General features: G+C 56.1%; 1 protein-coding gene across 2 annotated transcripts in view; it reads right to left on the bottom strand.

Moving 5' to 3' along the window:
* Dtx1 (deltex E3 ubiquitin ligase 1) overlaps positions 1-24,901 on the bottom strand; it is a 29,596-nt gene extending 4,695 nt beyond the window's left edge. The window contains exons 1-3 of one of the 2 annotated variants that reach the window (XM_060382493.1): positions 24,700-24,901; positions 23,300-24,207; positions 8,476-9,178 (exon numbers count right to left, since the gene is read on the bottom strand). In XM_060382493.1, the coding sequence (XP_060238476.1) occupies positions 8,476-9,178; positions 23,300-23,558 (962 nt within the window). In that variant the 5' untranslated portion in view covers positions 23,559-24,207; positions 24,700-24,901. The remainder of the gene's footprint in view (positions 1-8,475; positions 9,179-23,299; positions 24,208-24,699) is intronic. The other variant, XM_021633214.2, reaches the window with a different exon arrangement.
* Positions 24,902-25,273: the final 372 nt, after the last annotated feature.

Below are 25,273 nucleotides of genomic sequence, written 5' to 3'. Positions count from 1 at the left end.
AAAGAATCCATAACACAGCTCTCCAGTCAGCCTCTATCAACCAGGATAGTCAGATTGCTGTCTGAGATATATGATGCCCCAAATCTGGTCCCAGTGATTCCCCATCTTGCTGAGTCTGTCCCTGGGAGATGGGCATGGAAACCCTAGGAAAAGGATTCTTGAGAGCTTGCCACACTCATAGCTTAAGAAAAGCTTCACAACTTTTTTTTTTTTTTTTTTTTTTTTTTAAAGAGAACTGAGATATAAAACTTAGCCTGGCTCCTGGGAGGAGGGTTTTGATGGAACCTGATGGTGCAGGATCTCTGTGTTGTAGGGGACAGTCCCAAGGTGGCACACACCCTTTTGCAGTCTACAGGCTGCCTGCGAGAACCTTCCGAAGTACAGTTCCCATGCCGCCAAGCGTGGGAGTCTTGCGGGGTGGCCCTTTTGATGTGGGAGATACCTCTTCCTCCCTGACATTGAGACTATCTCCCTGGACAAGCGGTGGGGCCTCCAGAAAAAGGGGGTGGGGTAGCCTTTACTCCTGCCCTGCCTTCTCGGGGCCCCAGCTTGGCAGACAAACTTCCCCAGGACAGACTGTTGTGCCTGGCTACCATTCTCAGCCCCTGGTCAGCTGTCATGTGTCCTCAACACCCCCCCATCCTTCTGAGGCTAGCCTTTTGCACAGGGAGCAGCTGGCCATCGGATGGGGGCCTCTGCTATGCTCTGAACCTCACTTCCTGTGTATGTACTCTCTCACGCTCAGCACCAGCTGTGCTGATCTCATAAGTGCCGGGCTCATTCCTACCCCAGGGCCTTTGCACCAGCTGACCCCTTTCCCCAGGTGGCCCCTTGCAGAGATGTCTGTCTATCACTGTCCCTCACAGAGGTCTCGGGTTCAACGCTGCCTTCCTAGACATCCTGTTTCTCCTATCTTTCTGTCTTCACGGCATTAGCATGGACATAAGGAAGTCTTCCCACATGGCCAGGCCCAGTGCCATCTGGCCCTCCCTGTCTCTGGTCTCTCCTCTCACCTGTCAGCCTCCTCCTCACACGCAGGGGTTTCTTTAAGGTGTGGGCCCAGACTCCTTTCTGGCCCTTGCACTTCTGTGCCCTCCTCACCCACATCCCCAGCTACATCTCTCTGGATGATGCTGGACAGGATGGGTGTTCATCTGGAGTGTAGCAGATGCTCTACACATCTGCAATGCCAGTGCATGAAGGCAGGATGGGTGCTGTCCTGGGCTGTCCTCTGACCCCGTCTTAAGAAAGCCACGAAGCAGGTGCTCACGGGAAAACCTCCTGCAGCTTCCAGGCTTTGTTCACGCTCAGGTGAGAGCCCTGGATGGTGAGGAGGCTCCTGAAGAACAGAGCACCCCTGCATTCGCCAAGGAGTCCCCAGCAATGGTGCTAATACCTCTCAGGGCTGGCTTCAGGAAAACCTGCATGGAACCCCAAGGTCCATGAGCCCCACCAGGTCCTCTTTCCACTGCTCAGAAGTGAGCAGCTAGAGTTGAGGGGTGGGGAATTCATCTCTCTTCCCAGCCTGAGAAGGAAGGAGGACCAATTAGTTCCCTTTCTCACTAGGAGTTTGTGCTGTGCTGGTTCTGGCTGGAGGGCAATGCACAGAGGCAGAATGAGGGAGGGTTTTTTTGGGGTGAGGGAGGTGTCTGGGCAGCTTGGCTGCACTGTTTTCCCATCAGCTTCCACATCTGTCTTTTGAACACAGGCTCCATCCTTTTTTAATCCATAAGGGACAAAATTCATCTCTCATTGAGGAGTTGGGCATTTTCCATTTTGTTTTCTATCTGTGTGGTTCTACTCTTATCTCATCTGCCAGATTTCTAGCTCTGGGAACCACCCAACCCTGTGACCCCCAGGACTGAGGATAACAAAATAGGTTCCCAGTGCTGAACAGATAGGAAGCTAGCTCACTAGCTCTGGGGTCTGTTGGTTATACTTTAAAAACAAGGGCTCCCATACAGATGTTCCCCCACAGTCTCCCAAACAAGATCGGAACAGATGTCAAATAAACAACGTGCGTACCGCTATTACCAAAATTTACGCCCATGGCAGACATCACCAATCAATCCCAGCACTCCTTCCCACACAGCTAAGACGTAATTTGAGAATCACCCTCAATTACGAACTCCAGGAAGTCTGTACTTCTACCGCAGGGACACCTGTGAGATAGTCTGTCACGGACCCTGCACCTGGCAGCATGATGAAGCCCAAAGAGAGGAAGTGACTTCACTTTGGCCACCGAGCTGACCCCTGCTGCTCTTGGCAGTGGGACCTGGAATTTCTGGGGCCAACTCTAGGCTGACCCCACCACGCTGGCCAGGGTTGGGGGCGTTGTGGGTCTGAGACCTACAGGGTTATGTAAATCCTCAGAGCTGGCCCACAGAGCTAGCTCAGGGCCTGTACAAGTGACCTCAGGACATGCATTGGCTGCCCATCAGAGCGAGTCTACCAACTCTGGGAGCAAGAGCCCCACCAGCGCCCCCTACAGGTCTCCTGAATCTCTATCCCTGCCACCTCCCAGAAGGCCCAGGCTTGCCACAACCTCTGCCACAACGAGGTTTCCATGTCTCCCACAAACCTCGGACCTTCTGAGGAGGCCTAACATGCACCCAGCACCCTCGGGGGAGCCCCGAAAAGCTCTGGCCTCAGTTCAGGTGGAGAGGAGAGGGAAGAAGTAAAACTGGTTCATCGTGGGAGAAAAAGTCCTTCCCATTGCCCCTTCTCCTCTCTGAGGCTCCTGCAGGGACCCCAGGATGCTCCTGTCACCTGCTGCCTTTTCGTCCCACTACACCTTGTAGTCAACTCCATGCCCCCACCCCAGTCACCCGAGGTCACCGTCTGCACACTGCAGGAGATGGAGCCTGAGCTCAGGGGTCCTCCATCAGTGATCTGGGCCCCCATGTTCATGCTGTCTTCCCCCACTGGCCATCCGCAGGCCTCGGTTTCCCCTTTGTCAAATGACTCCTGTCCCTGTCCACCTCCCAGGGTGTGCACCCCGCAACTTGAAGCCTTGGCTGGCATTCAGGGTTTGGATTTCTCTTGGATCCTGGGGCTCAGTCCTGCCCTCAAAGATTGATTGATTGTGTGTGTGTGTGTGTGTGTGTGTGTGTGCTTTCTCAAGGGCTGCCCTCCCCAGAGGGCTCTAGGGAAGCCCAGGTAGGGGAGGGTGAGCTGAGTTGCTGTTCCCACGCCCCTGGGGGGAGCATGGGGTGCAGACAGGAGTGTGTGTGGCTCACCTTCCCAGGGAGAGGGCAGGAAGTCCTTCAGGTGGGGGCTGGCTGGGAGGTTTTGGGTTTGACCTTGTGGTGAGGGTGTGATCCTGCCTCATCACAGCTACCCTGGCCAGGAAAGGGGGGGATGGGTGGGAAGCCAGGCCCCTCCCTTCCCGGTTCAGGCAGCTCCTGCAAGACTTGGGAACATTTAACATTTTGGAGCCATTTCAATGAAAAGAACTCGAGAGAGAAAAAACATGAAGCCATTAAGCAGACACAAAATCACAAGAGATTAAACAAGGGCTGGGGTGTAGCTCAGTGGTTAGAGTGCTTGCCTAGCATCCATGAAATCCTAGGTTTGATCCCCAGCACCACATAAATCTGGCACAATGACACACACCTGTAAATCCAGCATTAGAGGGGCGGGAGACCAGAGGGCCAGCAGTAGATTATTCTTAGTGGGAGTTCAAGGCCAGCCTGGGCTACACAAGACCCTGTTTTAAAAGATAAGTATCATTCAAATCACCTCTCCCCCATATACAGCCAGGCACAGCTTCCTACAGCTGAAGACTCTTCCCAGCCCTGGATTCAGCCAGTTAAAGCAAGCCAGGACCCCTCCATCCTTTCCAGCTCCGTGGGCCTCAGCATACCAGGCCAGCTCCCACCTCAGGATCTTTGCACAGTCTCTTCCTACTGTTGGCCTCCCTTCCAGGCATGCTGACCCAAAGGAGTCTCAGTATCAGATCAGGCTGGTCTTAAATTCACAGCCTTTATACCTCAGCCCCCCCGAAACGCTGGGGTTATAAGTGTGCCTCACCGTGGCTAACGTCTTCTTTTTCTCCTCACTCTCTACCCCCTCCACCCTGCTTATTTATTTTGTGTGTGTGAGTGTGCCACAGTATGCACGTGGTGGTCAGAGGACAAATTCCGGAAGTCGCTTCTCTCCTCCTACCTCAAGTATTGAACTTAGGTCCTCAGGCTTGGCAGCAAGCACCTTTACGTGAGCCATCTTCCTGACGCTGCCTGGAGTTATTGGATTAAAGGTGTGTGCCACAAGCTGTAGAAAGGAAAGCTCAACTTTTATTTTATTGCTTCTTCCTTCCTTCCTTCCTTCCTTCCTTCCTTCCTTCCTTCCTTCCTTTCTTTCTTTCTCTCTTTCTTCTTCTTTTTCTTCTCCCTCTTCTTTTGTTTTTGTTTTTTTGTTTTTTTTTTTCACGATGCAGTTTCTCTGTGTAGCCATCGCTGTCCTGGAACTCACGCCGTAGGCCAGACTGGCCTTGAACTCACAGAGATCCACTTGCCTCTGCCTCCCGAGTGCTGGTATTTAAAGGTGTGTATCGCCGCCGCCCAGCTTACTGCATTATTTTAAAGAAGGGTATAACCAGCTAACTAGCTAACTAACTAGCTTCTGGCATATTCTAGGATCTATGGTTTATATGGTTTGTCCTGCTGAAGCCAGGGCCTGCTTCACTCGATGCTCTGTCCCAGTGTCCCCCACGCTTCCTGCCACACAGCGGTTCTTTAGTAAAAATTGATTGACAGACAGACAGACATAAGTCAGCCCGGTGCGGGCCTAGGAGGGGGGAGGGGAGAGCACTGAAAGCCTGGAGGCAGGAAGGGGGTTGCTAAGACTCAGGGCTCCAGTGTTCAACAGCACCTGCCTGGCCCCTCTTCACTTGTCAGTGTTGCACAGGCTGACGGAGTTGGGGAGCAGGGTGCAGCCTGGGAAACACAAGGGATGCCATGTGCTAGACAGTGGCCTGGGTTGTCACTTCCCATTTTCACAAGTTGCCAAAACCAAAGACAAGAGAGGGCAATGGGTTTAGCTGGGTCACACGGCAATAAAGTTAAAGCTGGGACCCAACTTGGCCTCTGTTGCTTCATCTTCTCCCATGGGGTCTGCTGCTCTCTGGGGCCACAAGCTTGGAACAGTATAGGCAGGTGGGGAAAAGGGACCCCACATACCATGGCCAGCTTAGGTCCAAACTGTATGGTCCAAGCAAGTGTCATGGTCTTTTGGAGCCCTGGTTTTGCCCTCTGAGAAGTGGCAACAATAGGAGCTGCTGCCATGAGCTTCTGACTGGTAATGCCGTCAGAACTGTGAGATGGGACCGGAGACAGCGTGCGTACTCTGTAAACAGAAACAGGCCTGCAGCTGTCCCCCATGTGGACTGGAAAGTCTGACTCGGTTCCTCTGGCCTGCAGCTGTGTTCCACAGCGATGGACCCTAACCTCCCATGAGACAGGGCGGACCTTCCCACCCTGTGTGTCCCTCAGCCCCTGTCCCCCCACCCCCGCCAGCTGGCTCTCAGCCCCAGCACAGAAGAGTGGAAAAACCCCTGGCCTGTCCCCCACCTGGCTGTGTGACTCTGGGCAGGTTGATACCCCTCTCTGGACCTCCTTCCTGCTCTCCCTCCCGTGTTGAGATGAGAGAATCACATCACAGTCCTTGGCCCCTCTGTACACTGACCACAGCCCTGCACACTGACCACACCCCTGTGCTCTGACCACACCCAGCAGGTGTGAAGATCAGAGTGGACGGCTCTCAAGTGGAACCGTATGGTAGGTGGGGAAACTGAGGCTGGAGAGCTGAAACTACTTCTAAAGGTCACCCAGCTGGGAGGTGGCAAAGAAGGAGGAGGGAGGGGCTGAGGGAAAAAGGAATTGTTGGGGGTGAGGCATGGAGAGCTATGGAGAGAGACACAGAAAGCCCTCAGGTCCTAAGTGTAGAATCCCAGAATCCCAGAACAAATGAGGATGGACGCAGCCAGTTAGCAAGGCAATGCGGCCGCCGTCATTAGCCTAATGAGTCTGAACTCAGGCCCACCCAGGGAGAAGGCAATATGAGGGCATGAGGAGACAAGACACCCCGAATCATAGCGGCGGGGCCTGGGAGGGAGCCACCCCACCCCCTTCTCAACCTTGGGTCATTAGACCTCAGAAGCCTGAGAAAACGCTGGATTTTGTGGCTCAAACCCTCGGAAGGACGGGTGAAGGAAAGACACGCCAGCAGATCTGGGCAGCAGAGAAGGGCTGTGAGGGGCTCGGAGAGCAGCCTGGGGTGGAGGTGGGGCTGCCTGGCATGGAGACACCCAGTTCACATCTCGTCAGGACCAGGGGTTGGCTGCCCAATACCTCATGCAAAGCCAGGGGTATGTTTATTGGGGTTCTTTGGAGAGGGAGGGTTGGGGGCGGGGTCTTGACACAGACTTGTCAGGCAGGAGCAGGTGTGTGTGTGTGTGTGTGTGTGTGTGTGTGTGTGTGTTTGTGTGTGTGTGTCTGTATGTCTGCAGAGATGGGACCCCAGGCAGGACAGAGGAGGATGTGCCCACGATTAATATCTCCAGGAGATGGCTTTCTTCTCCCCATGGCCTCTGTAGCTCAAGGACACTCTGTGGGTCTGGGCTGCTGGTGGCACCAACCCCAAGCTCCCTTGAGGCTCCCAACATGGCTGTAACCCCAGTTAGATAACCACTCCCCCCATCCCACCTGTGTATGTGGTTTCTAGAACCTTCTAGGTTTGTTCAGCCTCCACCCCCTGTACCTGCAATGCCCGGCTGGGGATGCCCTTTCTCCCGACAGGTGTGGAACACCCCAGCTCCAGCTGTGTCTTCCGGACTCCTCAGAAGCAGCCTCTTCCCATGTGCTTTCCCCACGGCGGTCTATCCTGACCACACACTCCCTGTGGACTACATACCGCTTCCCCAGACCTCCCCTCTCCTCCCCCTCTCAGAACGATGCCCACTGACTCCCTTAACCACTCTGTGTCTGTCTCCTGTGTGTGCACCATGAAAACTCAGTCCTCCCGGACTAGCTCAACTCTGCGAGCTCACACCCACAGCACACCCGTGGAGAACGGACCACAGGCAGGGAAAGCTGAGGGGTTGATAGCATGTCCTGGCACCGCCCTCACTGACCTGCAAGTGTGTGCAGAAACGGGGCTTCTGACCTGGCTCAGCGTGAAAAGGCACCTGCCTCCAAACCTGCATGACGTGAGTCCCATGCCTGGGACTGGCACAGCAGACTGAGGACTGACTCTCACAGTTACCTTCTGGTCTCCACCCATACCCTGTGGTGCGCGCGCGCACATACATACACACACACACACACACACACACACACACACCTGTGGCAAATGCAACTTTAAAGAATATACAGAAATGACCTCAAAATTCAGAGACCACTGTGTGTGCGCGCGTGCGCACATGTGTATGTGTGTGTGTGTGTGTGTGTGTACGTATGTATGTACACACATGTATGCTGGTACTGCAAAGGCCAGAAGAGGGCATCGGATCTCCTGGAGCGGGAGTTACAGCTGGTTGTGAGCCACTGTGTGGGTGCTGGGAACTGAACTCTGGTCCTTCAGGAGAGCAGCCAGTGCTCTGCAGCAGCCCCCCCTCCCCAGCCTGATGCCCACCGGTTGATGGTCTGCTCCAGCAGCTGTACGGTGGGCCCTGGGATTCTACCTGTCGCCAGCACTGGGCTTACAGAGATGCACTGCTGTGCCTGGATTCATGTGGGTGCTGGGGACCTAAGCTCAGCAGCCTCCAGGTTCAGAGAACACTTTTAACCTCCCTCCCGCCCCCGTCCTGCTGGACCCCAGCCTACTCTTTCCTATTACAGGATGGTGGTGGAGAAGCCCAGGCTCACTGCTGCCAGCTCTCCGGCCAGGGTCACAGCATGGGGACACAAGCCGAGTTCCCAAACTTCTTTCTCTTTTGGAAAGGCAAAAACGTCTCAGAAGGTAAAGGTACTTGCCACCAAGCCTGACATCCTGAGTTCAAGTCCCTGCCCCACCAGTAAGTGAAAAAAAAAATAAGACTTTCATCCCAGGGTCTGTTGGTGTGGGCTGAACCCCTGCTCTCCTGGGTGACAGCGGAAGGTGCCTCTCTTCTATGGCCTCCCGAATGGTCTTAAGGTGACCCTGGGAAAGTTTGGCAAATAATGAACCAAGGCTCAACTTCCATCCCTCGGGAGGGCATGTGTGTGTTTGTGCGTGCGTGTGCAGGCGCGTGCGTGTGAATGCACACCTGGCAATGGTAGCCATGGACTCCTAAGTGCCAGCGCTGGGGAGAGGACAGACAGGAGGATCCTAAGGGCTTGTTTGCCAACCGGCTTCGCCAGATGGTGAGTCAGGACGGCTTCCAGCTGTAAATGGGATGATGGTGATTCCTGACTCGTGGGGTGCTGCTGTCCAGCTTGCTAACGCGCTAGGGTGGCTCTGGGCGCCTTTCCGGAGGAGGTGTGGGGGGTGTCTTACCCGGGCGGGATCGAAGCGCGTGCGCTGACGCTGGTGGCTCTCTGGGGTCCGGGCCGGCTGAGGTTGTTCTGGCCCGGGGTTGGCGCTCCGTTGGGGGCGCTGGGGCTCCGCGGGGGAACTCCCGAAGGCGGCGGGGGCTCCGTGGGTCCGGCGGCGGGTGCAGCCCAGAGCGCGGCCCCGGCGAAGGTGGCGCTAGGGCGCACGGCGAGCGCGTTCGGAGGCCCTCCGGGGGGCGGCAGCGGCGGGGGCGGCGGGGGCGCGGGGGGCGCGGCTGGCGCCATGGGCGCTTTGCGGCGCTGCGAGGCCAGGATGGCGTTGGAGGCGGCACGCGTGCTGTTGACCAGCAGGCACTGCTGACACGAGCAGGGCTGGCCCGAGCTGGCTCCCACGGGCCAGGACTGCGACTTGGGAATGGAGCCGACCGTGAGCGGGTAGGCCAGGTCCAGGCGGCGGCGCAGGCGGCGGCGGCGGCGCGTCTGGCGGTTCATCTGGGACATGCTGTTGAAGTAGATGAGGTAGCAGAAGCCGAGCGACGAGAGGTCGAGCCACGGGTGCTGCTTCTCGTAGGCGTTCTGGATGGTGATGCAGATGTCCATGTCGTAGGCCGTCCACGCGCCGCCGTCGTTCTCCCATTCCCACACGATGCCCTTGCCCGGCGCCGACGACGGGTCGTAGAAATTGCGTCGCACTGGCCGCATGGTGCCTGCGCGGAAAGGAGAGTGGCGTCAGCACAGGCCTCCCAGGGGACCTCCAGAGTCAGCAAGGGGAGCAGCGCAGACATGGAGGAGGGTCAAGGCGTGGGGCTTGCTTGCCACCAAACGACATCATTCTAGTCCCAGAGCCCCGTAGGGTGGACGAAGAGAATCGGCTCCTTCAAGCTATGGTCTGACCTCCAATAAACTCACGAATCAAAGCAATTAAAACTCAAAAGACGTGAAAAAGAAGCAGGCAGAGGCCCAGTCAACACAGGGGGAAACGGGCACACAAAGGGGCCACAAACAGAACCAAGGAGGAAAAAGAAGGGCTGGGTGGGCCCTGGACAGCCAGGGGCAAGGCGGACCCTGAAGGTTCCGGTCACCACAGGAGCCAGGAGAACAGCGAAGGGGTAGTGCCACACCGAGAGCAAGGCCTGTGTGCCCACTGAGCTCCTCCAGCGACTCCCAGCTTGCCAGCAATGGGAACATCTGTGGGTTTCTTCATTCACACCGGGCCCACTGCATTCCACACTTCCCCCACTGGTCCATTCATTCGGTCACACCCTCGCTCATCCCTCACTTCATTCATTCAGCCATGCTTTCATTCATTCACTCATCCCTCATTTCATTCATTAGATCACACCTTCTTGTATACATTCAACACCTGCAAGTACCCTCTCTCCCTCCTTCCCCTGGCTCCCCCCTTCAGCCCTCAGTAAACAGGTGAGAAAGGAGACTTCATCCAGACCTCACACAGTTCTGTGTTCTCCAGCACCATGGCTTCCCCTTCCTCTGCTCTGCGCTGCTGAAAGCTTTCCCCCTCTGCCCGAGAGCCGAGCTCCGGAGAAAACTAAAGGGAATACTTCGCTTGACTCCTCATAGCCTTAGCTGGCTCTGGGCTGCCTAGCCCAGGTGCCACGGCGCAGACACGACTCACCTGGGCCTTCAGGGACACACCCACAGAAAGGCTGTCACCTGCCACAAAGCTGTGGGGAGGACCTTGTGCCTCCCAGGCCTCTGGGGCCCAGACAACAGTTAAGGATGACCACCTGGGCAGGGCCCAGCACCCATCACTTAGTAGCCAAACCTTTGGGCATGTCCGGGAGGGAGAGTTGACATGAATGTGGGTGGCCCTGTCCCCTGGATTGCACAAGAAGGAGAAAGTGAGCTAAGCAACAGCCTTCCTCTCTCTCTGCTTCCTGACTGGCTGTCACTCGACTGGCCGCCTCAGGTTCCTGCTGTGGGCCTTCCTGCCATGACCAACTGTACCCTTGAACTGTGAGTCAGAATAAGCCTTGTTTGGTAAGTCAGGGATTGAGACAAGGAATCAATATGCTGGCCTCATCCCGACAGTGGCCGGGAGCTCCCTGGCCAGCCATGTCCCCCAGGCCACTGGAAGAATTTGTGAGTAGTAGCCTTTTTCGAAGAGCCTGCGTGAGGCAGCCCTTGTCTCAAGTTCCCGAGTCACAGCTACCCGGTTCTGTAGCCACCTTCGGGAGACTTCCTCCATCATCTTTGTTTCTCAGCAGGAAAACAGGTTGGGTGGGCAGAGCTGCTGCGGCTGCAGGGAGGCTCCTGCCTTTGAAACCTCCAAACGTGCTGCCATGAGCCCCACCCTCTCTCCTGAGACCCAGGTTTACCCTCAGGCTGCCTCTCTGACAGCCCTGTTACCTGATTCCCCACTGTCCACTGCGGCCCCTGTGCTTGGTCCACAGCAGTAGCCTCATGCTCTGGTCCCCACTGGGAAGCCAGGGCACCCGGTCCAGCCAGGCCGCACTCATCCTCATGGAGCTCAGAGTCATCCCTGGCTCCTGATGACCTGTGAAAGCTGAAGTCCTCATGATGAGCTGGCCCTGACGTCACCTGGCCTCCCTGCTGCTCCCTGGCCCTCTCTCAAACCTTGTGCTGCCTCAGGGCCTTTGCACTGGCTATTCCCTCTGCATGGATTATGACTTAGCCACACTCAGTCTTCTTTAATCCAGGTCTGCTTGGATGTCACTGGCTAGGAAAGCCCTTTCCATACATGGCTTCTGAATGGGCTGTTCTGTCCCTGCCTTGTTGTACCCCATTTCCCAGTAACTGCTCATCCTGGCCCTGTCAGGCTCTTTCCTCTGCTTCCTCTCCCTGACCTGACGGGGGTGGGGGGCTCCCTGCTTAACTCTCGGCTCCACAACCCCCACTCTGGGCACGATGACCCACACAGTAGGTCCTCACAAAATGAGATGTCTCCAGGCTGCCTGATGCAGGGACCTACAGCAAGATGGGGACACCCAGTGTGGTGTCCTTCTGGGAGGTCCCTCTTCTGACCACAGACCCTGTCTTGAATGTCCCTTACTCTGTTGCCACTCAGGTCTCAAAGAACTTGTTATCTGCCTTTCCTGTTACAATGTCCAAGGCTGCCCCTGATAACAACACAGGCCCTGAGGGCTGGGGAAACTGAGGCACAGAGCTGTAGCTCTTGATAGGAGAGAGGCAGGGTGGAGGGTGCCAAGAAAGAAGGTCCCCGGGCAGCAATAATGCCCCAGCCAGCCACAGGACGACTCCCCAGGGCCTGATGCCCATTTGTTTTAATGGAATGCATATCGATTTTCTGTGGTTTTCTCTATGCTGGGAGCAAGCCCTCTATGCTGTTCCCTTGCTCCTACTTGCTAGACAGTGCCTCAGTTTCCCATCTGCAGAATGAGGTGCTGTGAGAGGTGAACCTTAAGTAGTGTGATCAGCTTTGTGGTACGATGAGGGGCCATCTTCCCTTGGATAAGACAGGAGGGACAAAAGGGAATTGCCCTCTTGAATCCTTACCTGCTGCCCAGGTCCCGAGCCAAAGTGGGGTCCAGGGGCAGAAGGTGTGAGAAGCAGCCAGTAGTTTATATAGCCTGGTGAGCACCCTGGCTCCTCCCTCTGCCTCAGTGGTTTTTTTTTTTTTTTCCGAGACCAGGTTTCTCTGTGTAGTCCTGGCTTGACTAGAACTCCCTCTGTAGACCAGGCTGGCCTCGAACTCACAGAGTTCCAATCCGCCTGCCTCTGACTCCTGAGTGCTGGGATTAAAGGGGTGCAACCACAGCACCTGGCATATCCTCAATGTTCTTATATGTAAACAGGGGTGTCAGTACCTACCCCAAGGAACTTCTTGGAGACAAAATGAAAAGAGGCATGACAGTCACTTAGCACGTGACTTAGCATAAAGAAACAATCGATCAGTGTTGGCTGTGATGGCTGCCATCACACGTATGACCCATTTCCAGTGTCCCCACCCAGTGAACTCCCCACAGAGTTCCTCCCATGCCCAGCCGTTCCAGCAAGGCCTTCTTAGTTCAGTTGCAGAAGCTGGCAAGTGTAGCTGTTGTACTGTCATCGAATCATTTCTGCTTTTGTCTCTTGAACTGGCTGATAACTTCTGGGGTGGCAAAAGGCTAGATTGCATGATGCCACAGTGTTTCCAAGGCATGTGCAGTTGAACCCAAGGCCCGTGGAGTGGAGGGGGAGGGGAGGGACCGAGCCCAGCAGGGAGGAGGAGAGGTGGACCTTGGGCAGTGGGAGAGGGCTCTGGAGATTGCTCTGGCCACTCTGCAGCAAAGGATTCTGGGAGCTGGCCAGCCCGCATCTCCTCCCTTGGGTTCTGTTTACCAGGCATGGATTTTCTTGCCTGTTTAGTGGTAGTTATTAAAGGCAGTGTCCCTGGAGTCCTTTTGAGAACAGATCGGAGCCTGGAGAGCTGGAGTAATTAGGGCGGCTGAGCCCTCCCTACCAGACCCTGCACTGCTGCGCCCGCTGCTGCCCTCCCATCCAGCCCTCCAGCCCAGGGTGGCCATGAATAGGGGGGAGGGGGCATGGGGAACGGAGGCAGCTGGGTCCCAGTGTCTGCTTGCATTTGGATCTTGATATTTTCTAGACATCCGTGCTGGCCTCCTCCATGGTGGCCTTGGCCTAGATCTGTGAACTCAACAATGAGCCCAAGACTGGATGCCCAGTGTGTGAGCCTGAGAGACAGGCAACTGCTTAGGTTCCTCCAGACCTGGTCTGGCTACCCGGAGAAGGATGCCAGCGCTGTCAGCACCTGGGCAGAGGACTGTCCTGGGCCTGTTGTGTTGTGTTGCGTATCAGCTTTTGTGGTTGCTTTTTCCTCCTCTGTTCAGTAAGAACGGACAATTGAGGGGCTGGCTGGGAGCTAGTGTCTGCTGGAGGCTGCAGGGCCTGAGACAGCACAGAGGTGACAGCCACACAAGGGAGGGAGCATGACTGAGAGAGACAGAGACAGAGACTTTCACTCATAGACTGTCAGAGGCAGCAAGTTTCCTGTGTGAGCTAGAGGGCAGATACCATGTGCCATGCCAGAGAGAATCTCGAAGCCTGGAGGCTGGCAACAGAGTCAGGGAGGACCGGAAGCTGAGCTGAGACTCAATGACAGAAGGGAGTCTGAGGGTGGGGAGCACAGCACCACCCGACACCGTCAGTTTGTATTACTGTATGCCCTTGGCTGAGCACCTACTATGTGCACTCCCTGCAGGCTTTTTGCAGTCCTCTTCCTCCTTCCCTCCCTTCCCTCGCAGGCCACACAGACCTGTCCCCTTTAACTTTTGAGGAGACAGTTCTATAGAGGCAATCAAAGGAAGGGTGAGAGTTTAGGGCAGGGCAGAGTAGAGGAAGGCCAAATCAGAGGATGGCTTGCTTCCTGAGGCCTCCAGCTTAGCCAGGAGATAGCCTAACCTAGAATTCCTCCACTCACGGGTACCTCAGTCTGTTTTCTGACCAGGATGATCCAGCCAGCCACACACATACACACACACACACACACACACACACACACACACACACCTAGAGGCATAGCATGAATGTGTGGGTCTCACCACCAAGCTGGAGTACTTCAGAACAGTGGCTTTGTGGATAGAAGTAACCCTTGCTTGCTCCTCTGGCACTAAAAAGTCCCCAGTAGGGGCCCTTCCCTTTGGGGATCGCTTCTTGGAGGGAAATGACCAGAGTTAGGGGCACCCAGACATGGTGGGATGGAGGGCCTGTGAGAGGCAGCCATAGATGGACTGTAAAGTGGGGTCCTCCGACTAGGGGTTGGGCAGATGAGCAAGTCTGAGCATCTCTGGATGCCAGACACAGGGTCATCTGTGGTCCCCTGGTCCAGTAGACTCCAGCCTGGGGCCACCTGCCTTCTGTGGCTGCTTCTTTAACTGCGTATATACACAAGTCCCTGTCACCATGGCGGAAACAGAGGCAGAGAGGTTACATAGCTAGCAAGAAACATGGCTGAGGCTGAAAGAAAACCCCAGCCTGGAGCATTGCAGCTTTGCAGCTCAAGCTGTCTGCAGGGCTGCTGCGGCCTCCTGCAGCATGAGCGGCAGCCCTGTGCTGAGTAAGGTCTTTTGACATCATCTCCCCAAGGGTGATGCATTTGAAAAATGGAGAAACTGAGGTTCCTTAGGAAGACATGCAAGTCCAGCCCCACACTGGCTGACTGGGGTAGAAGCAGCTGGCTCTGGGTCAAGGGCCTCCCGCTCCAGCCGCGATCAATGAACCTGCAGATCCTGTTTCCCTCTGATTGCTCCCGTGGGACTTTCAGGCCTGGCTCTGGCCCATTGGTGGTTTGGACACAGGGCTGCCCAAGCTCCTTAGGGGTGCGCTGCTGGCGGTAAGTCAGGGAGGACTCGGGCCCCCAGATTTCCTCCACTCTGTTTGGCCGTTGATGCCCAAGGCTACTGCAGTGTGTGTGTATGTGTGTGTGCCTGGGGTGGGGGTGGGGGGTCCCTGTGCACCTCATGGCCCTGGGGCCTCCCTGACACCAATTCCCATGCCCTGGGATTGAGATACCCTGGCTCAGCAGCAGCTAAGAATGGGAAGGAGAGGGCGAGGAGACAGAGGGACCCTGAATCCTCCGCCCCTGAGTCCCCCAAACTGTGTCCTTCCAGCCTGTAAAATGGACACAATACTTAAAAACAGCTGCAACCTGCCAAATCCTGAGTGCCTAAAATGTTCTTCCACCTTCCCAGTTTTCCTCCCTGCTGAGTTTAACTTTCTTGGCTTACGTCTGTCCTCAAATCGTCCCCACCACCTCAAACGAAAATCAAAGACTCTCCCACAGGTTCCTTTATCACCCTGCTTTCCGGAGCACCAAAGCTGCATCACTAGGTGGCAGGGTGTCTGTGTCCCCTTCATTCTGGCCATGCCCCTTACCCAGAAGGTCGGGGCAGGTTTTCTCAGCCTCTTTTGCATCTCGGCACCGTCAGTAGCTCAAGGTCAACACTGGAAACGATGGCTGAACGTGAGCAAATGAGTGATGCAATGAATGAATGGTGCAATAAATAAATGATGCAAAGAACGAATGATGCAATGCATGGATAAGGATGGTGTTAAGTGGGCCCTCCCCACAGCCAGGCTGGAGGCTCTCGCTGGCATGAATGTGGGCTCCCTCTGCTCACCCACTGCTTGTAGTGAGGAAAAAAACCATGAGCGGCCTTTAAAACCTGGGAGTGTAGGCAGTCATAGTGGCCTGTGTATTTCTTCCCAGCACTCTGGAGGCAGAGGCAGGTGGAAGCCAGAGTCTGAGGCCAGCCTGGTTTACAGAGTGAGCTCCAGGACAGCTAGGGCTACATAGACTCTCTCTCTCTCTCAAAAAAAAAGGGGGTGGGGTGGGTAAAGGACACATTAGCCTGGCTTTCCAGATCCTTCAGTATATAGAGCCAATGCTACAATGTTTGGTTTCCTCAGCAACAGGTAGCCAGAGCTGGGTCAGGAACTTCCTGAGCATGCATGACTTCAAGTGTTTTTGTTGTTGTTTGTTTTGCGACTGGGTTTCCCTATGTAGCCTAGGCTGGTTACAAATGAACAACTCTGCTGTAGCCTCCAGACTTCTGGAATTACAAATGTCATCCTAGGCTCAATACCTTCAAGGATCTATTGAGCACCTACTATGTGCCCTGTACTGGAGCATAAGATGCTCTCAGATCTGTGGTTTTCCGGTCTTTACCTACACCGTTATCCAGTTAGGCAACTGAATTTGCAGCTTCTGCACAGATGGGGAAACCGAGTCCCAGACGGAACAACTTTGAGATCTCCTGGCTGGCTAGTCAGAGAGAGTTTGAACTGAGACTGCTTCTTCCCTAGGGCCTGCACTCACGCCTTGACAGGAAGGACCCCCCATCCCTCTGCCTCCATGTGGCCATTTCTTGAGCTCTGCCCACAGGAGCCCAAGAGAGAGGGACGCACAGGAGCCGTGATGCTGTCGCTGTGGAAGAGGTGGCCATTGGTTTGCAGGCGTGGGCAGGCTGCCTTGGCAGCCACCGATGATGGCTGCTGGGTCCTTTGTTCTACAGCACAGGGTGCCAAGCTGCAAGGCTCCCTGCCAGGCTCCTTCATGCACCCCAGTCACTGAGTGCCACTGCTGTCTGGGCAGGTGGAGGTGGCAGCCTGAACCAGGTCCAGAGAGACTGTGGGAGAGACCCAGAGACGTTCTGCAATGGAGGCAGAGCTCCATTGGGGCTTAGTCAGGATCTGGAGGAGACTTAGCCCCAGTCTGGCAGCTGTGCAGGCTCAAGGCCAGTGACAGCCTGTGTCCTGGGCTTCTGTAGTACCCGGCTTCCTCTGCTATGTTCTTCACCCCACCAGAACTGAAGAACAGGAGGTAGACTTTCTGTGTCCACCCCTTTGATTGTGACATTCTTAACACTTGCAGAAAGTAGACACTCATTAAATTATTATTATTTTTTTTTTTTTTTGAGACAGGGTCTCACATAGCCCAGGCTGGCCTCAAGCTCTCTATGTACCTGAGGATAACCTTGAATTTCTAATCCTCCTGCCTCTGCTTCTGCCTCCCTAGTGCTGGAATTACAGCTGTACTCGACCATGCCTAGTTCATACAGGACTGGGGATCAAGCCCAGGGCCTCATGCATACTAGGGAATGTCCCAAAGTGAGCCGCATTCACAGCCCTGGTGAAATGAGTAAAGGCCGAACAGTCTAGCCAAAGCTGCTGCTGCTGTTGCTGGGTCCATATTGCTGATGAGGAAACAGGCTTGCAGACCATATGGGCTTTGTCCAAAGTCACAGTTTCTCACTGTGTCCATTGAACTCCTGGGCCAGACCTGGGAGCTCTGTCCTCGCCCACAGGATCCCAAGGTGGTCTGTGTTGGGTCTGAGGCCCTTGTCTCCTTGACTGACATCCTTGGCTGAGGGCTCAGGGTGAATGAGTGTCTGGGAAGCAACTGCTGTGCTGAGGACTGGCCAGCATTGACTGGGGCTCTGCTGTGTCAGTAGCTAGGTAAGAGGCAAGAGGTTCAGGGACACAGGAGTAGAGGGCTATGGGAAGAGGCCCCTTGGGGTTCCCGAATGAAGAGGAACTCAGGCATGCTCCTGCCCCCAAACTCCCACTTTCTGCTGTGACTTTTCCTCCTCTTCCTCACTCTCATCTCCATGAGGGCCCCCCTCTCCCCTGTACCCTCCTCATCCTCCTCCCATCAGGTTTTTACCCCCTCACTGGCTTCTTCCTCCATCTCAGCCATGCCCCTTCTATATCACCTACCCTGTGTTTTCTCTCCTCCATCAGACCAGCACCCCCATCTTGGCTTTCAGTAACCCCCTCACATCTAAGATAGACCTTGTAGCTGCCAGCGAAGAGAGGAGGGGAGCGAGGCAAGAGGAACTGTGACCCAGGACCCCTCCTCACACACTCAGGACCCTCGTGGCTATCCATGATATCACAGAGCAGCCTTGGAGGGGGAGGGGCTCTGCAGTCATGTCCATCCCCCCACTTCCCCTACCTCCCAACCCCCCTACCTCCCTACCCCCCCCTACCTGCCTGGACCTGTGCTCTCACCTCCCAGCTTCAGCATACACAGTGGCTAGGGAGAGCTCTCCTCAAGTCTGCCTGCCCAGGCTCACCCGTGCCAGCCCCCCAGGGCCTGAGATTAATGATGCTGGTACTGCACACTGGCTCTGGGTCCCTTGGGGCCTGGCCGCTAAAGGGCAGCAGCTGGCGGCCAAGTCTGTCAGGTCCTAAGCGTCCCAAGGGACCACCTTTGCCGTCCCCTGCTTGTCATGACCTCCTTCTGTCCCCAGGCCTGAGTGTGTTTCCTTGGCTGACTGCTGCTCTTCAGACCCTGGCACAGGACTGTACACCCACACAAGCCTACGTCGCCTGTTTGGAACAGCCTGGGCCTCATCTGAAGACACTTAGGTCATTCTCCTACCTAACTGAGCGTAAGAATGATGTACAAGAGTATTCTCCAGGCTTCTCGTGAAACCGTCCCAGGGAGGGATTTATTCCCATTTTCCACTGCAGGAATTGGAGGCCCAGAGAAGTTAAGTGGCTTTCCCACAATCACACAGCCAGCACGTGAGCTCTCATACACCTTTCTGTTGGCCTCAGTGTCAGAACCGGGCTTAGAGGTCATTTCTGTGATGTGATGGCTTTTGTCTCTCCTAGATTCTGGCATGGATTTGATACTCGTTAAGACCTGAAATTGGTTGATTTTATCTTTCTCTCTGTGACCCCCAAGATCTAACCTAGGCCTAGGCCATGGGCAGCACCAATGACTGTCCATTAGAATAATGATGGAACCTCAAGAGGTTTGTGGACCTGGCAAACAGTAGACCCCAAAGTACAGGAGTACAAAGGGGGGTACAGTGGGCTGTGACAGAGACAGCAGGGCACAGGGACAGATGGTTTAGCCAGACCTGATGGAACCCTCCTTCCAGTCCTTCTTGCTCTGGCAACAAGCCCTAGACCTGCTAGGAAAGGGCCCTAGGGGTGTGGTAGTTAGGGACCCAGGCCCTAGAGGCTCCAGAGTAACTCTGGATGTCCCTGCCTTAGTTCAAACCCTGACAACAAGCCCACAGGGCTCTCAGGGGACAGGGAGAGGAAGCACTCAGCCCTCAACTCTGTCCTTGAGGCTCTGGATTAAGAAACCTAGTTTTGGTTTGGGAGAGAAAAGCTGTGTGGCCTTAGGCAGGCCACTCAGCCTCTCCCAGGGAAGGGCTGTAGGCCCCTCCATGTCTCTGCGTCTAGCATCTTGAGACAGAGCTGCTGGTGGAACCTCCAGCATGGTGTCTGTCTTAGCTGTCTCTTTGCAGAGTGGATGAAGAGGAAGATGGGAGACACCTGTCACACAGGAGCTCTCTATTCCCCTTCCCCACCCCTCACTGCCCGGCCACAGAGACAATGGAGTCTGCTATCAGCAGGGACCAGATCACCCATTTCTAGCTATGTAGAGCGGGTCTGGGGCAAGGTTCTGGGGCTGCTAAGTTGTGTGATCCTGAGCAAGTGACCTATCTCCTCTGGGCCTCGGTCTCCCTATCTGTGGTCTAAATCTTGGAGGCCTCAGAGAATTGTGTGTGCGGGTAGAAGCCATTCCTCACCCTCACCCCCACATCCTGGTGGCTCTTCGGCATCTGCTTTGCCTGCTTGGCCAAAGCCCTCTGGGCCTGTCCATTTGCAACCACCGTGGGTCATCCGGGGTGGGGAGGCCTCCGACTAAGCGTTAAGCTTTGGGAGTCCAGCCAGGCCTGTCATCCCTTCTCAGGAGAAATGAGAAGGAAGGTCACAAGTTCAAGGCCAGCCAGGTAGAACCTGCCTCAAAATGAACACTAAAGAGGGCTGACAATGTAGCCCAGTGCCTGAGAGCACTGGCCTAGTGTGTGTGTGAGGTCCTGAGTTCAAAGTTCAAATCCCTGTGCAGAAAAAAAAAAAAAAGCACCACCACCCACATGGATGTATGAGGAGAAACTAGCAAACAGTTCTGGGGTGTAGCTGTTAGGGATCTAACATCCTGCCACCGACATGGGATGTAGCCTCTGCCTCCATGTTGGGGGGCGGGGGCTGTGGGAACCTCCCATGGGGAGAAGTGGAAACATCTGGAGCAGCTGTGTAAACAGCACTCATGTCGTTCCTCCCCCATGTGCCTCCCACTCCATGTGACAGGTCTGTCCCCTCCTCTTGTCCCCAAGCCTGACACCTGGCCCCTTCCCTCCCCTTAGGCTGGCTGGCTGCCCTTGGGCAGACTGGACGGACGTCGGTGTGCCAGCGGCTGATGGGCAGGCTGTGGCTGCGTGTGTGTTCTCACTGAACATGAGTTCTGTCTGGCACGTCCTGAGACAGGCCTACATCACACTGGGTGTTCTGGGGTGCCACACCCCTGTCGCACCCCGCAGGCAAGTTTAGAAGATGCTGTGGCAGGATGAGGGAGCGGGGTGAACTGCAGCCAGGGGTCAACACACCTACCCTTGGCCCGAGGAGGTTAAGAGTGGAGAGTGGCTTTTACATTTTCAGACAGTTGTAATAAATAATAATAATAATAATAATGTTTTATGAGCCATGAAAATGGCATAAAATTCAAATGTCAGCAGTGGCCGCAGTGTTTATCTGAACCCAGCCAAGGTCTCTTATTTGCAGAAGTCCCAGGCAGCGCTCATGCTTCAGAGTCAGGGTGCTGGTCCCCCAGAGGCTAAAAGGCCACCAGCTCCTGCATCAGGGCAAAACCAGACTCACACCTCCCGACCTGCAGACACGTCAGCTTCGGGAAGCTTCCAAGGACTTTGATACCAAGCATGTCTAGAAGGGAGCCCTGTGTGTTTTGGCCTCCTGTGTCTCAGGTTGGTCATGAATTCATTATGTAGCAGAGGATGACCTTGGGCTTCCGGCCCCCTCCTGCCTCCACCTCTGCCTGCTGGAATGTCAGGTGTGTGCTGCCATGTAGCCTATGCCCACTCTATCAACTGAGCAAAATTCCCAGCCCCTGGCATTTGGATTTAACTCCTTTTGTCTCTCTCAACCACAGTGTGCCCAGGTGCAGGTTCACCGTGGGGGAGGAGTCGGTCTGTGAGGTGAGTCAGGCTCTGTCTTCTCTGGTGACATGAAGGGGAAACTGAGGCTCGGGGAGGAGAGATCCTCTGGCCTGGTCCCTGAGCTGGTCAGAACAAAAGGGAGACCTGGATTGCATCTTGGTTCTTTCCTGGAACTGGGGCAGGGAGGGCCAGAGGCCTTTCCCAATCAGCTCAGCCCAGCCTGTCTGCAGGGAGACAGCCCCCTGCCCCCTACTCCCGAAGCTTCCCAGGATCCTAGGCCCTTCCTATATCCCCAAAGGTTTCCAGACCCTGCACCTTGCAAGGGGATTGTGGTAGGTACTCAGAAGCCCAGTCCCTTTTCCAGCTCATAGGCCAGGAGGCTTGAAGAAGCCCTGGAGAGAGTGGGAGGTAAAGGCTTGGGATGGGGGCATGGTGCTGTGGAGAGAGTAAAGGGCATGAACTAGGCCTGGGACTCTGGGGACTTGTGAGCTGAAGTGGGGGTGCTGAGATTTGAAGGAGGTCCTAGAGGAGGGCCACGGGCAAAGATACAAAATTAGGGGCCTCGGGAGAGGTTGTTTCTGCTTCTAAGGACCCCTACTCTCCATGTTAAGTCTTGAAAATTTTCTATAGTCAACACTCTGAGGTTACAGAAAGCTAAACCGCCTACCCTCCTTCTCTGCATGGAACTGAGCCTCAGGGACTGCAGGATAATCTCCAACTCTCAGGATCAAGTCTAAAGTCCTTCCCACCATGCAGGTCTACATCTGTATATCTGCAGCCAGCCTCCCTGCCTCCCAAACTCAGCAGACGCGGACACTCGCAGTTCCTTCTCACCGCAGGACCTTTGCACTGGCTCTTCTCCTTTTCTGGGAATACCACTTCCCGTCCAGTTTTCCCAAGGACCCACATTGCTCTATCTCACAGGCTCCCACCTCCTGCCTCCTCCCTGACTCCACGGGACCTATCAATCCCAGTCAGTCCCTGCTAAGAAGGGTCTTGCTCCCTGTTGCCCTCCATTACAAAGTAGGAGGTCAGCAAATGTCCTTAGGACAGGCATGGCCACAGCTGATGCCCGAAGCCATGGAAACAGCTACACTGAAAGGTCCCATTGCTGGGCCACTGGAGATGCGTCCGGACTTACGTAGGTGCCACTCATAGCCCTGGAAACTCTGGGTCCACCCTGTACCCTGCCCGGCCCCGCGAGGTGGCTCTTGAGTGATTGAAGCGTGGCTATGTGCTGATGTATTTTTAACTACTGTGAGTTGAAATAGCTACAGGTGGTTAGCGGCCTCGAGGCCTGGGCAGGAAGCTACAGGGAGGACGAAGAGTATGTCGGCCTCAAGCTAGTCACCCAGGGAAGAATAGAGGCCTCCCCAGCCACCATTACTTCCCCTCGGGGTCAAACACACCAAGGGCTCTTTGGTCCCCAGTGAGGCAGGGCCTCGCTGAACACTGCCTGTCATGTGTATCTCAGAGGCCGCCCAGTGATGAGGCAGAAACTCTCCACAGAGCTGACAAATACCCGGAAGAAGAGAAGGCCTGAGAGTGAGGCCATCTTTAGCACCACTGTTTCTATTGTACTACAGATACGGCCATCGCGACCACCGTCAGCAGCTGCCACCCAGACCCCAGGGCCACCTTCCCCCTCCAACACAGTCCGATCCTAACTCGATTCCCAGCAGAACCATCAAGGAATTCCACGATCCACGGCACCTCAGCGTCTCATCATTGCCACACCACTCTCTCCTCCATCATGACCCCACCCCCACCACGGACACTCCATCACCACTACCCCCCAGGCATCACCTGCACCATAATATCCCCTGCCCCCACCCCTACCCCAGCAGCCAGCTTGCCACCCCAGCTCTGGACTCCTAGCTGTCTGGATTTTTGATCCCAGCTCTGAGTGCAAATCACTCAGCTTCTGGGAGACTCAATTTCTCCTGCCTATAAAATGGCCCACTAGAAATCAAAAGGACTTTCTGCCTGTGGTTAGTAGGCAGAAACCAAACATCCCCGTGTGTTTGATAAGTGGGTCCGCTACAGCACTGAGGGGCTCAGTGCTGAGGGAGGGGCTTTCACCTAAAGAAATCTTTCTTTACAGAGCTCTGAGAGACAGAGCAATCCACCCACTGCGCAGGGGAAGAAACTGAGGCTCAGAGCCGCGATTCACTCATCCAAATTCTCCTCCTCCCCAACAGAAGACTATAGGGATGGAATCAACGTGCTAATCTGGACCAGGACAGAGAGAGACAGGGAGGACCTCCGAACCCCAAACTCCCTTTACAGGGATGCTGGGAGTGGGGGATTGCTGCGCGCTGCTGGCCTGGCCCGTGGGGGTCTACTCACCTGTGTCCTGCCGGAACTGGTGCATGGATTGTAGGTCAATGATGTAGGGCACCAGCTGGGCGTCCACCTGGCCCAGGACCACCGAGCCCCGCGCATCCTCCTTAAGAACGTTCTCGATGTGGTGGCACACGGTGGCCGTGTAGGGTCGCCAGCGGCTGTGCTCGCTCAGCCACTCCCACACCACCACCCGGGCCACGTTCTGCGGCGGGAAGCCCAGCCCGTTCACCGGCACCATCACACCTTGGCCTGGCCGTGACATGGCCGCTGTCGCCTGCGGGGCCAGGTCCCCACTGTTGCTGGCCCAGCTCCTCCTGGGCCTGGGAGCACCGGGGAAGGTTTGTCCTCTCTCTCCAGGGCGGGCGGGCGAGGAGTGTGGCCTCTTTTCCAGCCGGGCTCCTCTCCAAGGCCTAGAGGCCTGGGTTAGGGGGATGGGTGGCCATCCAGACGCAAGGACCCCTTCCCGCAGAGCGCAGCTGTTGCACCCAGGGGCGCGCGGAAGGCAGTGTCTGTCCTAGGTGGGGGACCTGCTCTCAGTTCCTCGGTCCTCTCGGTGCAGGTGCAGGAGGAAGGCGCTTGCCCCTCTAGGTCCAGCCTTTCCCTTGCTTCTCTCCCGTTCCTTCTGTCCACCACGCAGGGCCTTGTCACCCGGGAGGCCCTGGCCCCAGCCTGCTGCTCCCTGCGCGCGCCCAGCTCTGCGTCCCAGATCCCGTGCTACGGGGTGACTCGGGTCCGCCCCTCCCGACGGGGCTCCCCGCACCCCTGTCCCCTCTCCTGGCCGGCCTGAGTGGTCGCAGATCTACCAGGGAAAGGAGGAGGAGCGTGTGGATCGCGGCTCCGGAGCTGCGGCTGGGAGACCCCCGGGGGGGGCGGGGGCCTTGGGCACGCCCCACCCCACTGGGGTTCGCGACCTGAAGGGGCGACAAGAAGGGGAGAGGGCCCTTTAAGAAGGGAGCAGACCCCTCCCCCTCCCGTGAGCCGCGGCAGAGAACAATGGGGAGCCGGTGGGGGGCCGTCAGGGAGGCTCGGGGTCCGCACCCTGCGGTCCCTGGGGTGCCCGGAGCAGAGTGGGCACCGGACCCTAGACTATCATCCGCAGTGGCCCGTGCTCAGCTGGAGCACGTCCCCCAGCCCAGGCCGCGTGCTCCCGGGGGCTGCGGTGTGGGATGCGGGGATGTGGGGATGCAGGATTCGGGGATGCGGAATGAAGGATGTGGGATGCAGGAATTCGAGTTCAAGATGTGGGATGTGGAGATGGAGGGGGGTGCAGCTGCAACCCAGGTCTCTCCTGGGGTCACGTCCCCAGGGGCAAAAGAGCTGCAGGTCGCTGTGTCCCCGCCCGGTGGCTTCGCCTGTGGGCCTGCTGGAGCCAGGGACGTAGGGTCCCTGCGCTGCTAGCTCACCGTGATCTCCGCTCTGGCTCTTTCCCCGCGGCTCCTGGGAGGGAGGGAGGGAGGAAAGGAAGGAGGGAAGAGGACCGCTTCGCTCCAGCCCGGACCTCGCCCCCGTCACGGACAGACTAACAGACAGACAGGAGGACGCAGCAGTCCTGGCGAGCAGACGCGTCGGACGCGTCGCTGGGATCCCGCGGGTGGAGGCGGCCTCGGGGCGGGGCGGGTAGAGGAAGGGGAGGAGACCGATTCACCCAGCCGCTGTGACACGCGAGTCACTGAGTCCCCAGCTGGGCCCGCCACGAAGCATCGGATCCAGGCACGGAGACAAGAACCTGGTGTGTGTTTAGGGGTGCTGGTTCCAATCCATCATCTTCGCATTTAGCGGCTAGGCCAGGGCCTGGTACACAACAGGCGCTCAATGAATGCTTGAATTAATGAATTTGATTTGGAGATAGTCTAAGGACTGCTCATAATGCCTTGTGGGACAGAATGGGAAGGGGCCCAGAAGGCCCTTTACAGAGCCAGATAGAAGCCTGGAACCCGGAGGGGTCAGAAGGCCGACGAAGCTCATAGAAGACAAAAA

Source organism: Meriones unguiculatus, chromosome 4 (assembly GCF_030254825.1).
Source record: "Meriones unguiculatus strain TT.TT164.6M chromosome 4, Bangor_MerUng_6.1, whole genome shotgun sequence".
Taxonomy (NCBI): Eukaryota; Metazoa; Chordata; class Mammalia; order Rodentia; family Muridae; genus Meriones; species Meriones unguiculatus.
This window is presented reverse-complemented; position numbering and strand designations above follow the sequence as displayed.